Source organism: Elgaria multicarinata, chromosome 9, assembly GCF_023053635.1.
Source record: "Elgaria multicarinata webbii isolate HBS135686 ecotype San Diego chromosome 9, rElgMul1.1.pri, whole genome shotgun sequence".
Lineage (NCBI taxonomy): Eukaryota > Metazoa > Chordata > Lepidosauria > Squamata > Anguidae > Elgaria > Elgaria multicarinata.
The window spans coordinates 15,580,987-15,599,074 of record NC_086179.1 but is presented as its reverse complement, the minus strand read 5'-3'; the positions used below and the strand labels follow the sequence as shown (position 1 = coordinate 15,599,074).

At 41.6% G+C, this 18,088-nt stretch overlaps 1 protein-coding gene across 1 annotated transcript in view; it reads left to right on the top strand.

The window, feature by feature from the left end:
* The first annotated feature begins 3,124 nt into the window (after window positions 1-3,124).
* AEBP2 (AE binding protein 2) overlaps window positions 3,125-18,088 on the top strand; it is a 42,132-nt gene continuing 27,168 nt past the window's right edge. The window contains exons 1-2 of the mRNA XM_063134803.1: window positions 3,125-3,618; window positions 3,682-3,931. Of these exons, the coding sequence (XP_062990873.1) occupies window positions 3,159-3,618; window positions 3,682-3,931 (710 nt within the window). The 5' untranslated portion in view covers window positions 3,125-3,158. The remainder of the gene's footprint in view (window positions 3,619-3,681; window positions 3,932-18,088) is intronic.

The window sequence follows — 18,088 nt, the reverse complement described above, 5'->3', positions numbered from 1 at the left end:
GATAAATATGCTTGCGGTTTTCTTCTGAGTTCATGTTCCATTAATGCTGTTTCAAGATACTTTGCATAGTTGCATCTACATAGCAAAACTTGGGATAGTTTGACATATATCTTAACTGCACAGGATTTGGAGACATTTGCTTGTTCTTTTCCTTTTTTGTATCTTGAATGTCTGGAAACTGAAAGGGGGGGAAAGAGATTTGGTGACATCAACAGTAACAGAACCAACCTAAAAACACAACTCTCCTTGCATTTTTCCCAGCTCTTTGTGAGGATAAAGTTGGCCAATCAGTTGTGCTTATGTTTGAAAGGGTATGTGCACAGACGTACGTGTCCAAATACATAAACCAGGCAACCCTGGACACCCAGGACTTCAGTAATTTTCACCTACCATCAACCTAAGCTTAGAGCAATGCATGCTAGAGGTTTACTTTCTGGATACAACAGCAGAACTACATAATAGTCATATAACCACCACCCTATATCAGATATCTAGAAACCACTATACATACCTACATGCTTCCAATTTCCAGACCACAAAATTCATTGTCCACAGCCAGCCCTAACATGCAACCGCATCAGCTCTGACCAGGTTCAGACAATATGGCAATCCACGCTGCAGTGTGGATAATTATGTAAATCAGAGTCACACAACCGCCATGGGCAGAGATGGGGAAAGAATCCACAACAGGTTCTTTTACTCCTGTGATCATGCAAACGCAGCCAGTATTTTATTAGGTCAGCACTGCAAAGATTGTGCTAGTGCTGATGAATGACAACTGTTAAGGTAATTATCACTGTCTACTTTTTTTGCATTTCAGTTCCTTCTGACAACTATCCTGTGTTATGGAGTAAGCCTTTGCTGAGTATTTTTAAAATATAGTTCCAGTATTTAGGAAGCCTTTGGCTGCCAATTAATTAGCCATAGCTGCTAAAAACTCTTCAATACGCTTCAAAAGACTAAAAATTGTTTTAGGTGGATTCAGTTTTAGTTTTGTACGAAACTTTTTTTTTCAGTTTTTTATTTTATTAGAAATATGTAACATATTTTTAATAAAAAATAAAGCTTGCATAAAATAACATAAATCATTTACCAACAGAGCTTTGGTAAAGAGTCTTAGATCTCAATAGCTTAACAGAAATAAAATTTACTAATTTTATTTGTTTTTATGCTTTTAGTCCTAATAGCTTAAAAACAAAAGATTTCATTCTATGTACCAAGGTCCTTTTGAATAGGGTATTTAGTGTCAGGTTCACAGGCCTGGTGAGCTTCTAATAAGAAGCTCGCTCCCTCATTCCAAAAACAACACATACTTCTATACTTTTGTGTAGAAATTACCTCATAGCTAATTGAGCTATGGGCTCAGTCTTAATTATCTCATTGTTATTAAATATTCCTACAAAATATTATGGACAGATAATGTGATGTGCTCCACACATTGCCTTACAGTGGTGGTGTGGTAAATTCTGTAGTGCTCACCCCCCTCATGGCCAAAATACAGGTGAATTTGAAGAGCCATGTTGGATCTGACCAAGGGTCCATCTAGTCCACTACATGGTTCACACAGTGGCCAAACAATTCCAACAGTTTCCATGTCTACCAGGACTTTTATAAAGCGAATGGGTTCAAGTTGCTCATTCAAGACCAACCCAACCCAGAATATTTTCCATTATAACAGGGACTGCTCACAATTGCACATTGTTTTTGATAAAATTCACCCACTCCCCAGCTGCTATGAAGTTTGCTCAGAGAGACGGGTGGGGGGAAGCCCCTCAAGTTCCCCTCTTTTCTCTAAGCTTAGCTGCAACCCTCACAGTAGCTTGGAGGTGGGGTGCAGGAAATCAATGTTATCAGCAACACTACACTGTTGTTACAATCTGCAGTAGGTTAATCATACAGCTCCACCTTCCAAGGTCACTGTATGGGCTACTGCGAAGATGCGCATGAAAGGTGTGGTGTAATGGCTAAAGTGTTGCACCGGGAGTCGGGAGATCCAGGTTCGGTTCCTTACTCGGACATGGAAGCTTCATTGGGTGGACTTTGGTTCAGTCACAGACTCTCAGCCCAACCCACCTTCGCAGGGTTGTTGTAGTGAGGATAAAATGGAGGATTATGTATGCCGCTTTGGGTTTCTTGGAGGAAAAAAGGCTGGGATATAAATGTAATAATAAATAAAAAATACAAATTTTGAACACTGGAAAAAAGATTATATGTAATGCTTAATTAGGATGACCATATGGAAAGGAGGACAGGGCTCCTGTATCTTTAACAGTTGCATAGAAAAGGGAATTTTAGCAGGTATCATTTGTATACATGGGGAACCTGGTGAAATTCCTCCTTCATCACAACAGTGAAAGGTGCAGGAGCTATACTAGAGTGACCGGATTTAAAAGAGGGCAGGGCACCTGCAGCTTTAACTGCTGTGATGAAGAGGGAATTTCACCAGGTTTCCCATATAGACAAATGACACCTGCTGAAATTCCCTCTTCCATACAACTGTTAAAGATGCAGGAGCCCTGTCCTCCTTTTCATATGGTCACCCTAGCTTAATAAACCCTGTGGGGGGAGAGAATGTTTGCTAAGGCCACAATCCTAAGCCTATCTACTCAGAAATAATTCTCATATATATATATATATATATATATGAATATATATCTCAGAAAAAGTTTTTTAATATATATATATAAAAAATTAAAAAACTTTTTCTGTATAAAACCATGGCTGCCGATTGTTCAGCTCGGAGCACAAGCCGGCTCCGTCCTCCTCAACATACTATCGGGTCAACTCCCCCTCCTTCCTTCCAGCCAAATTTACCTCAGCCTGACTACTGACTCCCGCGCATGCACGACTTCCAGTCCTCCTCCTCTCCACCCCCCTCCCCCGGTACGTGCGGCCCGACCTAATTTTTGTCCCCCAGGCGGCTTCCGTAGCGGGCGCGCTCTCGCTCGCTCCCTCCCTCCCGGCGTCGTCGCCCCCCCCCCCGCCTGCCGCCCTCAACCGCAGCGGAAGCTCCTCCCCCCTCGCCTCTCCGCGCCTGGCTGGATCAGGGCAGCGAGCGAGCGAGCGAGTGAGTCAGTCAGTGGCGCCGCTGCGTGAGTCTGCGAGGGCGGCCGAGCGGAGGCGCGGGCGAGGGGGCGACGCTGCGACTCCGAGGCGCCATGGCGGCCGAGCTGAGCGACATGGCGGAGCCGCCTCCGCTGCTGCGGCCGCCGCCTGCCTTCCCCTCAGGCGCGGCCGCTGAGGAGGCCGAAAGCGAAGCCGCCTCCTCGTCGGCGTCGTCCTTGGCGGTGGGGATGGAGGCCGAGCCGCCTCTGAGCGGCGAAGGGGCGGAGAGCATGTCGGAGCCCAGCCCGGAGAGCGCCAGCCAGGCCGGCGACGGCGACGACGAGGAAGAAGACGACGACGAGGACGAAGAGGAGGACGAGGAGGAGGAGGAGGAAGAGGACGACGAGGAGGCCGAGGCCGGCAGCAGCGCCGGCTCCTCCAGCGGCTGCTGCAGCGACGAGACGCGCTCGCTCAGCCCCGGCGGCAGCGAGGCCGACGCCAAGGAGGAAGCCAAGGGCGGCCCCGGCGCTCAGCGCGGCCCTGCTGGCGTCGGGGACGGGCCTGGGAGCGGCGGCGGCGGAGGAGGAGGAGCGGCAGCAGGAGGCCTGGGAGGAACGGCAGGAGCAGCCGCGGCAGCCGGGGACGGCGGCGGGGGAAGCAGCTCCAGCAGCAGCAGCAGCAGCGTCTCCAGCAGCAGCAACGGGGCCGCGGGCGACGGCGGCGACGAGGGCTACAGCACCGGGAGCGGCGGCGGAGGCGGTGGTGGAGGACGAGGCCCCGGCGGCGGCAGCAGCAGCACCTGCAGCGCGTCGTCGGGCGGCCGCAGGGGCAGCCTCGAAATCTCCTCCGACGGGGAGCCTCTCAGCCGCATGGACTCCGAGGACAGGTCGGTGGGGGTGCCGCGTCTTCCTCTCCTGCCTGCCATTGATGGTCTCGGGGGTGACATATTGTACCGCCCCCCCTTACCCCGAGTGCACACGGAGTACGGGAGTGTTCCCGCCCCTTCAGGTTTTCATTTGGTTTAAAAGCCTCCCCGCAGTTTTTTTCACAACTCTCTTGGCAATTCCCCCTCTGCTGCTCCCCCCCCCCCCCAGCTGACAAGGGCCCAAAACCTTCTCCCTCCTCTTATAAAACCTTGGAATAGGAATGTAGAACTTCCTACCTCCCACTTCTTGCCCCGCCCAAATTTCTGGGGTGAACACAACCCTTTCGCCGTTATACGGGGGGGGGGGCTTATCTTTGTTCCAGGTTCCCTCACTCGCCTACCTCCCCCCACCCCGCAACAGCGCCCCAAGTTAGGCTGCCGCCCTTGTTTTGCAAGATTTGTAGTTGGCCTGAAAATTACTCTTCCACCTTACAAGAATGGGACTTTTCTCATCATTCCCTTTCCCTCTCCCTCCTGGGGATTTAGAGTCAGCCCTGAGAAGTGTTGCTGCCCCAGGGATTTTTGGATGGATTAAAAATAAATACCGAAAGTATGGTCTGACCTGTGAACCTGTTGATATTACCCACACACCCATTAGTGTCTTTCTTTTCTTCTAGGGCAACTGGGTCCCTGGGCATTGCTCCCCACGTAACTCTGATTGTATTGTCATTGAGAACTTTTCTCTCCTCCACCTAGTTGTTGGGATGACTCTGGCCTGTTAATACAGATACTCCCACCTCCTTTTTCCATGACTAGCAGTCAGACCCAGAATAATTTAGCTTAGACTCCCACGTCCTCTCTTAATTCTGTTAGTTATTAGCCCCATAGTCGTATTTTATCAAACATGGCTGCTTTAGCTGAAGCTTCTTCCATCCCCCCCAACAGTCCTCAAAAGACAGCTTAACTGGGGGGGGGGGGGATAATTCACACTCTGCCCCTTTCTCTTCTCAGTGAGGGGGTAGCAAATACCTAATTGTGTGTATCAGCCCTGTAACTAACAAGCATGTCTTGTAGAATTTACTAACACAAGTGGGTTTATGCAGCTCCTGAAAACCCAGTTGTGTTTCCAAACAAAAGGTTATGTGTATAAGAAGAGTTTACATTGGCACAACAACCATTGGATGATCAATGGTTCTTAGTTCTATTTTCTGTAGTCTGGGCAACAGGAGATATTTTTTTAAAAATCTGCCAGAATTCTGAATGTGCTGTAATACATATATTATTACTTAATTTTGAATTGTATTTTATTCCAGTGAAAACTATATACTGACATAAAAATAAGTTGATAAACATAAATCTTGGTGATTTATGTTACTAGTTTAACTTGCACCTGTTTCATATTTTGTCACTGTAAAACAATCTTATTATTATGTAAATACCAATCAGTGGCAGCTAGATTTCAAACAAAAATGCAAGTTGCAAGATAGAAATAATGCAATTCCAGGAGACAGTAGCTGGAATGAGGGAAACTTGTAAGTTTATGGATGCAAAATAGCTAGCCCTTTTCATTGTTTTCTTAAGTATAACAATGTTTTTAGGATAAAAATGTAGTTCTGAAGTACAACGTATAGTATAAAAATCACTGGGCCAAACTCTGTCTTGTAGAATCCATTTAATCATGTAGAAAATCAATATTAACATGTTGAGTAAGATTTTTTTATCATAGTTCAAGTTTTGCTTAGTGTTGAAAAAGTAGTGATGCCATCATAACATAACTTTTAAATTGTTTAAATGATTTTTCTAAAATATTCTTTCCCTATCACTTAATTAGTGTGTGCTGGTCATATTTATTTTACGATTCTGCACAGATTAAGCATGTGTAATGTATAATGGTCTGTGTCATTGTCTTCTACTGGGAGTATATCGACACAGATCAGTTAGTGTACCTGTAGCAGAAAATCTCTTTACATCACCCTTATTTCCCCCCCTCCCCCCAAGTTATCCTTTTTTTTCTCCACCCCAAATGTCTGTGTTGGAAAAGATCATGTATGATGTGGCCCTTGCTCTTACTCAAGGGTGGACAACTTGTGGCTCTCCAGACGTTTTGACCTGAAACTTCCATCTTCCTTACCATTGGCTATGTTGGCTAGGGTTGATGGGAGGTATGAGCCAACACATCTGGAGGGGGCTGCAAGTTGCCCAGGACTGCTCTAATTAATAGAGGAGGTAGTTGCTCTTTGGGGTATAATTGATTTAATTATAGATGCTGCATTTTCTGTTGAAATATCAGTTCCTGTCTCCTGCCCCATCTTTTTATCTATCTGATAGCTTTGAGGTTGTTTATTTAAGCAACTTCTGGATGATTGGGGGAATATATCTCAGCAGGAGTGGTAATTTTATATCTTTCAAGACTGGTGTTACTGGTGACTGAAGACCATGTTATATTCTGTTTGAATACTAATCCTAAACATTAGAAAAATGAACCAAGTCAAATTTCATCATTACTTTTTCTAATTATTTTCATTTCAGTTAATGTTAATGTTGAAAGTGGTTTACAAATCTGATTATAAATGTTGCATTCTTCCCTGGATGATACGGAGTCAATAATTGCCTTCTGAAGTACTTAATGCTGCATTAATCTAGATTCACCCATCCATTTTAAGGTAATTTTTTGTTTATGCAAAGCAGCTACTGAATGGGCACAGAATCTTTGCTAAAGTAAAATGGCTTGCTTGTTTAATGTGCTTAAATCACACATTCATGACTTGATAAAGCCCCGTAGGGTAAGGAATAACAGAATAAATGTTCAGCAGGTTAGATATGGTTGGCCTACTGTCCCAGGTCATCTGACTTGCCTGAGATGTTTTAATGACATACGTAAGAGGCATTTTAGGTACAGCTGACAGCTAGCTAGGTAAGGCTTAGCTTTATAAGTTAGGAAAGCAGCGCAGCTGAAAAAAAGCCAAGATTGTTTTATCTAATGGCTTGCTTTGATAGGATTCATTTAAATGTGCTAACTCTTGATGTTCATGTTTTTTGTGTCAGCTTTGCTCTCCTCCAGCAACTTTTATTTTCACACTGCACATACAGAGCTTCAATGAACCTTTTTATCCTGTTACAGTTTCAGACGGTTGTGTTTAGCTTTTAAAATTGTTCTTTTCATTCTTCAGGATCCTTTCATTCTTCAATATTACAGCTGTTGCTTCCAGTCTGGGAAATGGAAATGGCAACTAGTGGAATTGGTGGTTTCTTAGTGTGTTGTGTAGTGTGAGTGTACACACTGAAGCCAGCCAATTCTGGGCTTCACCTGCTGTCCATTAATAATCCAATTTTCACTCATAGAACTTGACCTGGTTCAATAACATGACGAACCTAAACATGGAGATTAAGGTTCTGAAGTGTGGCAGTTTCATATTCTAATATTTCATACTAAACGCTATACATGGCTGAGTCTTTCTCTCCCTATCACTGCCATAGCTCAGATAATAACAGCCTGCTGTGAACTGATCTTGGGGAAACTGAGGTTATAGTATAGCAAAGAGTTCGCTGAAGTAGTTCAGACTGCTACAATATGAGTGAGAATCATCTGGGGGTATATTCTCTGAAGTGATCTTCATCTGAGGGGCTTCCCTGAAACTTTATGGTTTGAGTTGAGCACTTTCCTGTCGTGAACAGACTCTGAGTACAAAAGCATAAGAACTTTCCAGAACTGAGCCTGAAATGACTGTGTGTGTTACCAGAATCATTTGCAAAGGATTATTTACTGTCATTTCTTTATATGTGGTCAAAATGGGGTAGAATCCTTATGTTTTTTATCGCTACAATAATAGTTTGTTATCAGATAGCAGAACTGGGAAGGGGTTTATAGTTAGGACATCTTCATCCAAAGGACCGTTCAGATACTGCTGCTGTAGCTACTTTCAGATCTCAGTGTGTCTTGAGATTGGGAAAAGGTTCATATGCTCCCACCACATAAAGAAGGGAGTGGGCCAGTTTGCATACCTCTCAGGAATTGCAGGGACTAACAGAGTATGTAAGCTAATTTTATTGTGATATACGAACCTGGAAACTCTGGGTTGTTTATGGTGTAAACAACCCAGAATTGACCCAACAATTGCCGATAGTTGCTGTGATGTGCGAAATGGGTCATTGAGTTTGAGTGGTTATTTGAAAGCACTATTCTCCTGATGCCACTGGTACTGTCTATATGTGGTGGGGGAGTCTAACCACAAATTAGGATCCAGTATATTCTTCCATTGAAGTATGAATTGCAAAACTGTCTTTAAAATGTCAAGAAAATACACAATACGACAAACAAATTTAAGTGTTAATATTATAGTATATTTAAAGTGATTTCTGAGACGGTAACCTCTACCACTAATAACAGCTTCATTTTTCAGTGAAATGATACATGGATTGGCCTGAATTACAATGGCATCCCCTATATCAGAGTACCTATTTTATGCTGAAGTTGTGTGAAGAATTGGAATCTTGATTAATATTAAAGATGAATTTTTAGCAAGGAAAAAACCCACATGTTTTAAGTAGTTCTTGAATGATTTTTGTGTATTCTGTGTCAAGAATTATTCACATAAACTATTTAATGCTGCTATATGTCGAATCCAAACAATATATAGGCAAGTTAGCTAAGAGAACCAAAGCCACTGTATATTCACAAGAGCATAAAACAGATTAAAGATCAGGAGACCCTTTAAAACTCAACCCCTCAGCATCCTTATTTAATATGTACCTTTGTTTTGTGTTTAGTCAGGCCTGCCTCTTCAATTCTTATTTATAAATTTATTTATTGTGTTTATATTCCGCTTTTTCCTCTCTTTAATGAACCCAAGGTAGTGTACATAATCCTCCTCCTCTCCATTTTATCCTCACAACAACCCTGTGAGATAAGTTAGGCTGAAAGTCTGTGACTGGCCCAAAGTCAACCAGTGAGCTTCCATGGCTGAGTGGGGACGAGAACCTGCATCTCCCAAATCCCGGTCCAACACTCTTTACTACTACACCACACTGGCTCTTACAGTTAAACTGTAAGATTCACTTCTTCAAGATATGATGACCACCAACATAGACAGCTTTCGGAACGGATTACATTGATTCATGGATGGTCATGGAAGGGAACCTTCCTCTCTTCCCCCTGTAGCATCTCAACCATCGCAAGTGGACTTTGGAGGGTGCAGAGAACTTCAAGGGAGTTCTTGACAAATTCCATTCCATTCATGAACTGAAAACTATCAATGGCTATTAGTCATGATAACTACATATTACCTCCGAGATCAGAGGCAGGATGTCTCTGAACACCAGTTGCTGGTGAATTAGAATAGGAGAGGGTTACTCCCTCATGCCCTACTTATGGGATTTCCATAGGCATCTGGTTGGCCACTGTGGGAAACAGGTTTCTAAACTAATGGACCTTTGGTTTGATCTAACAGGACTCTTAGTTTGTAAACTTGTGGTAATCACAGTAGCATTAATGAGGCCATTTTGAATGGTAAGAATGAATAATTAGAACATAGCAGCAGTCTAGTATGAGGGAAGCTTGAGAGTGTTACATACACTTCAGTTCTGAGACATTCACATTTCTGATATATAACTTCACATATAACCAGATGGCAAAAAAATTAGGGGCTTTTCTGATGACACATTTGTGAAGCCTGCCTTTATACTAACCAGGAAGTAAAGTTCATCCTGTTGAAATTTACAACAGGGTCTTAAGCAGGGTGAAATGCATGCATATTTGTTTACTCTGTTCAAGCTAATAGTGGCAAAGAAATGCACCAACACAGGGTATTATCTTAAAATTGCCATTTGATTCTTATACTGCTGTTCCCAATAGTATTTGGCTTTGCTGGACATCCGTTACTTGGAATTTTGGGATTGGGGAGATGCACAATTCTGCTATGATTTTGCCTTGCAGGAATGGCACAAGATAGAGCTTGGGAATAATGAAGGGAAGCTTTAAATGTTCTGGGAAAATATGTTGTCAGCCTTGTGAATATTGTCTCTTCCCTGCCTTGGTCATCACAGACCAGTTTTTGTAAATTTAGACTAGTTTTGGCGGTGGGGTTATTCTGTGTACCTTAAATGTTGTGCATGGATATATAGATTGGTAAACAAACACATCCATTAGTTAATTTAAAAATATTCACCGAAACTGGCTACTTTGGCGGATTTACTGGGTTGTCCCAAAGTGTACATATAAATCAGCCTATTAGTGTAGCAGTACAAAACTGTTATTTACTGCTTTCCCCTTTATCCTCAATGCTCATACTTGAAAGTTAATGCTCCATAAATAGGGGAACAAATACTCAGGACTCTACAGATCCAGTCCCCAATGATGGGAACCTCTCCTCTCCTGGAAAGTGTTCATGCCACTATATATAGTCTGCTGGACTCTCTGTGAATTCCAGGGAACTTGAAGAGGATGGAATCTTTCACTCTAGTGGTCATCAGAGACTAGAACCACCACCCTCCAGGACCTCTGGCATGTGTTGAGGCATGTGTCACTCTCCCCTCAGTTCTCACTACGCTCCATTAATTGAGGGATGCATTGAAAGGAATTCCTGCTGCTTCACCCCTTCTCCAGTGCAAATGTCACAGGACACCATGGTCTATCCCTTGCCTGCTACCTGCATATGTTATGGGACTCAAGGGAGGGGTGCAGTCTTCACACTAGGCTTTTTCAGAAACTGTAAGAGTCTCTCTTGCTGCTTCTACAGATGCAGAGTGATAGACTGACTTCACTGCCTCCCAGTTTATGCAAATAGAGGATGCCATGCCCGGGATTTGTAGAAGCAGCAAGAGAGAGTCATGCTCTTTTTGAAAAAGCCCAGTGTGAAAACTACACTCTTTCCTTGAGTCTATAGTATGTACAGGGGAAAGGGCATGATGTAATTTGACATTTGCATTGATTTTGGAGAAGGGGTGAAGCAGTAGGAATTTCTTTCACTGTATTCCCCAATACATGGAATAAAATGAGAACTGAGGGGAGAAGAAACATAGGTATTGACTACTAAGGAAAGTAAATATTGAAGAGACCTGCATATTCTTTCAGACATGCAGACATTGTGAAAGATTCTCTCCACCCATGGGAAGGGAATGGTCATCCTTGCATTCTGAGGAGTGTAAAAATGTCTGTCTGTCATCAGAAAGGAGGTAACTTGCTTCATTGATATACTAAACTCCCAGTATTTTCTTACGGCCACATCGTGATTGCTTTCTAGGAACCTACATGTTGCAGTAACTCGCAAATCATAAGAAAATGTACTTTATACCTCTTAATCCTACTTGTATCTCTATGGAAAGAGAGAACCTTCCCACAGTTAACTATGTTCAAGTAAACTCCTGATTTAACTGTGCAATGTGTTTTACATTGAGCTCTTTTTGAAGACTTCTTGGAAATTTCATTTAGTCCAAAATACAGCTTCTAAGTTACTAACGAACTGGCTAATGGGATCATATCTTTCCAGCCTGCAAAATACTACACTGGCTGCTGGTTTGTTTCTAGGCACTAAATGAATTGTGCCTTGAATATCTGGGACTGCCTCCTGTAACATAGCACTAGGAAATGTCTGATTTTAGCTTCGTTGGAATTGCTGGGAATACTACTAAGAAATTGATAACCCAACTCCCTCAAAGCAATATAAGATGTTTGTTTATAAAATGCCAAGTAAAGCACCATTGAAAATGCTAAATGATACATAATTAAGAATTTGAAGGTATAAACTAATTAGAATTGTATTAAAGAGTAGGCAAAGACACAAGCAGATCCACAATGAATTCTGGGCAACTAATATCAAGAGTTGGTGCCCTTACCCCCGCAATTACGGTGTGATCTCCCCGATGAGGCCTGCCTGGTGTCAATGTTGTTATCTTTTTAGCGTCAGGTAAAGACTTTATTCTTCTTTCAGGCATTCGGCAGAATATGATGAGGCTTTAAACAGATCCTGGATGCTACTTTTTGTTGACTATTTAAAATTGTTTTTGATATATGTGTGTCTCTGCTGATTATTTATATGTTTGTGTATAAATGGTTTTATAATCTATTTTTAATGGGTTTTTAATCTTTGTAAACTACCCAGAGAGCTCTGGCTATTAGGTAGTATAGAAATGTAATAAATGACTGAAGGATGAATGAATGAAGAACTAATTGGCAAAGAAGTCTGGATAATATCTAAGGAACAATCCTGGATGAATGCCCATCGCTCAAGGTCAAGGGCTATTTAAGGAATAGAGTGTTGGGTGGTAAGACATTATTAATTTATTATTTGTGTCAAAGGTGTTCTGAAGAGTTTGCTTATTGGTTAATGGCCAGTAAGTATTGTATAAGGTATGCACTATGAAATCTGAAATGCTAGTATTTAGGAAAATTTATACGATTAGATTTTAAGTAGTAAATGCTGAGATGGGACTTCTTTTCTCAAAAATAGGATTTAGAATCAAATATGTTAACCTTTAGCATTTTTATATTTTCTAATTCGGAATTCTGAGGAGTTGAGCCTAAGCTCAAATACAGGGGATAGTAAACAGTGAAGTAATATTGTAGGAAGTATATAAATATGTTCTGAAGTTTGGGGCACATCAGCTTTTGTACCTAACCTATCAGCTGAACAGCCTATTCAGAGCTGGATAAGAAACTTATACTTAGACAGCACTCCGCTTAAAATCTTAGACGAGTAAGATCTCTGAAGAATCTGCATTTCTTATAATTATTGTTTTAGGCTACATGGTTGTATTGTGATGCCATATTTTATTAATAATATATGTTATTTAATACCATTTTTAAGGATGTAAAGGTTTCCCCTCTATTAATTTTTGTTAGTATTATATCAAGATTGAACCTAACATACAGCAATTTGCAGTGTACTCTTTGTCTAAAGTGTTTAGCTTAGTATAAATTGTTAACTGGCAACCAAGGGCTTACTAAAAGCAAAACTATTATAGCCTGGATAATACTTAACAGAGGCAAAATGCACAACATTCGTCCCACGTGAATCTACCCAAACACGGTTCTCTTCAGGGCCGCTCTCTGAACCCTCCCCTGTTCTGAAGCAAAATGGTGACGAGAGTGGGCCTTTTCCACTGTGTCTTGTGTGTTGAATGCAGTCTTGGGGAGACTTATCACTGAACCTGATGTCTTTTCAGCAGCAGAACTTCTTACCTTCTGGAGTGTCCAGGCCTTCCAGGATTTTATTTGAGGTGGCTTCTGTTGATCTTATTGATTTCTTTTTGCTACTTTGTTGAATTAAATTGTATGCATTTTACTAGTTTGTTGATATGGATAGTGTTTTGCTACCTTGAGAGTTGCATACTAAGTTTTTCAGTAACTAGATTAGACCTTTAAGGGCACAATCCTATGTAGGTTTGGACAGAAAAAAGTCCTAAAACCTCCAGCATTATCTAGCCAGTCATGCTGGAAGCTTGTTCCATCTAAGCATGCATAAAATTATACCCTAAATTGTCATAATTGCTATTTGGAGGGCATTGCTGAAATTGTAGATAATTCTCTTTATTTATTTATTTATTTACTACATTTCTATACCGCCCAATAGCCGGAGCTCTCTGGGCGGTTCACAAAAACCGGTTCTTTATGTAGAATCATTTGAGGATAGATTTCTAATGTTAGACCTAATATTGTTGAATTGCACTGCAGTTGTTACAATTTTGCCTAGAACACCACTGATACTATCTCGGTCCTTTTTTCTTTCTTTTTTTGCTTCCAGTTTAAAATGCCTGTGCTTTTTTAGTGTGTTTTGATTGCCCTCTTGAAATTTCATCTGTTTTTAATTCAAGCCCTGGATGCTAGAAGGAAGCATTGGCTCTTAAGCAAAACTGGATGCATTTGTTATATTGCTATGTATGTTTTTATATATTATATCTGCTTTTTTAATTTGTTAGATGCCTTGAGGTCCTCTTGGAAATAAGGCTGCATATCAGTTTTTAATTAAATAAATTGTGTGAGTTATATTATGGCCTAGCTGTTGCTGTGCCTTAAATTTCAAAATACTTTGGGAGAAAAAGAGAGGTGCAATCCCTGACCTTGAATTCCTGAGTGTGACTGACCCAGGTTGAGGATGTTGCTCCACAGAACTGAGCTAGATCTTCAGATATTGATTAGGTTCACACAACACGACAACCCACTCTCAGGATTGGGTGTGAGTTGTCTTTGAACTGTGGGTTGTTGTATTGTGTGAACCCAGGCACATTAACAAACCATGGTTTGTTAACCATGAGAAACTCGCAGTGCACAACCCCACAACAAATAAGGGGTTTCCTTTGTGGATTGGTTTGTTATCGTAGCTAGGTTGACACAGCACAGCAACTCATTTTCCAGTAAGGCTTGAAGTCGTAAAATGGCTTGAATCCTGGGCACTAAAGGACTCCCTTTTCCCATTTGCACTCTTAAGATATGATGGAGAGGTCTTTCTCTCTGCATTCTGACAGGTGGATGTTAGGTTAGTCAGGATTCATGAGAGCAGCCTTTCCTTTGGCTGCTCCTGCAAGAGGTTCATTTGTCTCCCTCGGTTTAGCTTCTGCTGCCAGATGAAGACAACTTTGTACAGGTACACTGTTCATTACCTTTGGTGTTTTAGTCTATGACATTTTAATTATTAATTACACTGTTCTTACGTTTCAGTTTTAATTGTTTAATTATTAATTGTTTTGTTTTTTCATGTTAGCAGCCTCTAGTGCTACTTTTGAAAGTAGAAAGGTAGGATACAAATTGTTGTAATAATTTTTTTCACTGGTCCTCTGTTTCTGGAAAACAGATTTGCTGCCTGTAGGGAAGCATTCATTTATGTGTTAAAGCACTTGGTTCCTTTTTTGGAAAGATTTCTTAAGTCATGTGAAATTGCCACGAGCAGTACATTTTATTGTACTTCATAAAGGCCATAGATTTGTGTCCCTCGGCTTGTTTGGAGAGTGTTCTTCCGAACACCTTCCCTGTGAAGATTAATGGAGTAGTATTTGGGACAGCGTCTTAAAAAAAAACTTTGTTCTAAATCAGTAGTGCTTTACTTTTCAAAAACGTTTTGGGTTGCAGCAGTGAAAGTAGAATAGTAGTTAACATCTTCAGAAACCGATGCCCAGCAAAACTCCTTGTCAGTTTAGTTCTGTTCACACTTCATAGTGATTCTTAAGTTCATTTTAAGAGTGTGAATCTTTAGAGCTAGCAATCGAAGGGCCAAAAGAGTGAATACCTGGTTCATCATACTTGTTTTCTTCTAGCAACTTGCACATTTGATATGAGGTTTGCATCCAAGCCTGAGAACTGGCACTGTTTTGAAGCCAAACGGAAACCATGGCATCAAAGAGTAGGAAATGTCCACGTAATGGTAAATACACATCACATATGAATCTTAAGCAAGTCTTCCCTGATACATTTCTTTGAACACTCCCAAGTCAAATGGAACACATTTGACCTAACTGTGAAACTCAATCTTGTCCTAGGCATAAAAGGCAACTGTTCAGTAGAAAAGGAAGAGAATGTGTTGTTCTATAAGCCCCCCAAGGAAAGTGGCTCTGTGAGAAAATTCCCCCCCACCCCGCACAACTGTTGCATTGATTCACTGGGTCCTAGCAGATGTCAATAATACAAAAAGTGGAAAGGCCCATGCCTGAGTCTGCATTACATGGATTTGGGTTGAGGTTGGGGGTAACGGAGCAAGTCTGCATGCTGCCTCTTGAACCAATTAAAATACGCACAGAACTGGGTTAAGGGTTGAGTTGTATTGACGGCCTTGTGCTTGCAAGTTGAATCTTAATCCTAAAATACAACTTAAAAGTGCAATTCTAACTGGCTTTTAAAAATGGCAGTATTCGGTATTGTTTCCCCCTAACCAGCCAGGTTAGTTGCACGTAGTTGTATGTGTTACTAATGCAAGGTTTGCATCTCTGAAATATGCACCTATTGATCAGATTCAGCCTGCGTTTTGACCTCCAAGGCCACTGATGTTAGGCCATCTGTTAGGCCTGAATTGTGCCTGAGGGGAGGCAGTCCGGTTCAAGCTCTTTAGGAGGGAAGGTTTTTATGGCAGAGCACAGCTATAGATAGATTTAAGTGGCTTACGTTTCCTGTATGTATTTGACTTATGTTTCCATAACATTTTGTCTAACCCATCTTGATAGCAATTATTTAAAGCAAGCTACAACTGATATTTTTTGTATACATTCTTGGCTGAGTTTGGCCTTACAATTTTAATGAGTGTGGTACAGATGGATTTTGAGATACCCTGCTTATTCATTAAATTTGCCAAGAGGGATTACTAGCAATAATGATGAAATCAACTCTCACGGCAGACTGAACTGCATATCTGTAGCTGTGTGTTTGTTTTGTTGCCTTTTAATGAAGTACAATACTGTCACAAGAATGTTTATTTCTTAAGTGCCTAAAAGGGGGAAAAAAACACTATTCAGTACAAAACAACCGAATTAACAATGACCAGAATCCTGCCTTGGGGCTTACAATTAACTAAACACAAATGAGGGAAAAGGAAGAAGGGGGTAAGGAAAGACAATGGATGAAGAGACACATGCAGAATGTGTCTTTGCTTGGAAGTAAGCCCCACTGTGTTCAGTAGAGCTTTTTCCTTACCATGTTTATAATGGCAGTCTATGTTAAAATAATCTAAGTGCTTAACCTGATATTTGGTTGCTTACAGAAATGCTTGTTAAATGGAATCTATGTATTCTTAATGGGGAAAATATTTAACCCCCCCCCCCCCCGCAAATTTGAGATATAACAACACCATTCGGTGCTTGTGTAACTACTGATCTCTTTTTGCCATTTGTTATAAAATAAATATTGGGTGTAGTTTGTGATCTGCATACAGTTCTCCTAATATGGATGGATGAAATTTATAATGGCAAACCTTTATTAATTGTTTTATTAAAAACCAGTTATTAGAAAACTCAACACAAGACCTCAAATGCTTGTTGCTAACTAGGAGACTTTTCACAAAGATTAATCTGGTAAGGAGGACATGTCCACCATTAGCAATGAGACACCATATATATATATTTCAGGCAGCATTATCTACCTCATCCCAGGAGCTCATCATTGTGGCCCACCAATATTGGGAGGACAATTAGATTCAATTACCTTTATTATAAAGGCAACTTATTACCAATGTGTTTTGAAAAAATCTGTCCTGCTTTGGTTCTAGCAAGCTCTAAATGCAGTGGAGTCAGCAAATACTTAAACCTACAGGTGGTTAGCTGATGGGGTTCAGACTACAGACGGAGGAGGCAAACTCTGGTGCTCAAAGGAAGAAAGAAAATTTATTGTGTTCTATACATGTCGGAGAAGAAGTCTCCTTTAGGAGCTGTACTTCGTTCTTTTGAAATTCCTTAACTGCAAGAACGACAATGTTTTCTTCTTTTTAGACGCTTGTATATGCTGTTTTTGGGGGGTTCAGACTACAACAGAGGAAGCCAAAAACTAGGCAGAAGTCAGAACACAAGCAGTCAGTTAGACGAGAGGATCAGACAGCTACAGAAGTTGTCATGATAACAGGCAAGAGGTCAAACACAGTAAATCAGTCAGGTACTTTACGCATTCCAGATGCAGGGTCGTTAGGCAGTCCAAACGATCCGGAAACGAAGCATCAATCACAGGGCACCGTTCAGGAGACAAGGTACCTAGCAGAGGCAGGATGGACCAAGTTGTTCCAACAAAGGCTGGGTTTCTAGTGAAGGCTAAGCCCAAAGCCTGCTGGACCCCATCCAGAGCTCAGTAGCAGTCATCAGAGAGCTCTTTCCAGAGCTCTTCTTCTAAGGAGACCTTTTATGGAGGTGACATCCTTATAGTGTGACATCCTTCACACTAACCTATCACTTGAGGCAACAATGCTCCTGATGACTGGAGGTGCCTATCTCCTGACAGGGATGACCTTGCGACTCCCTCCCCTGAGGGCTCAGGCTCCTGTTGGTCTGGTGGTAGTCTCTGGTCTGGGGCACCCTGGGTTTCTGGGGCCTCCATAACACTCTCAACGTTTGGGGTTAATGGATACTGGGTTGGTTCTTCACTTCCATCAGCAGAGTTCTGCTTGTGCGACAGTTTTTCTGTGTATTCTACATAGATGTTCGGCTTTTGCCTGCGTATATTTTGCAATTGTTTGATCTCTCTGGTTTCAATGTGTGCGTGTGATCTGTATCCGTGTG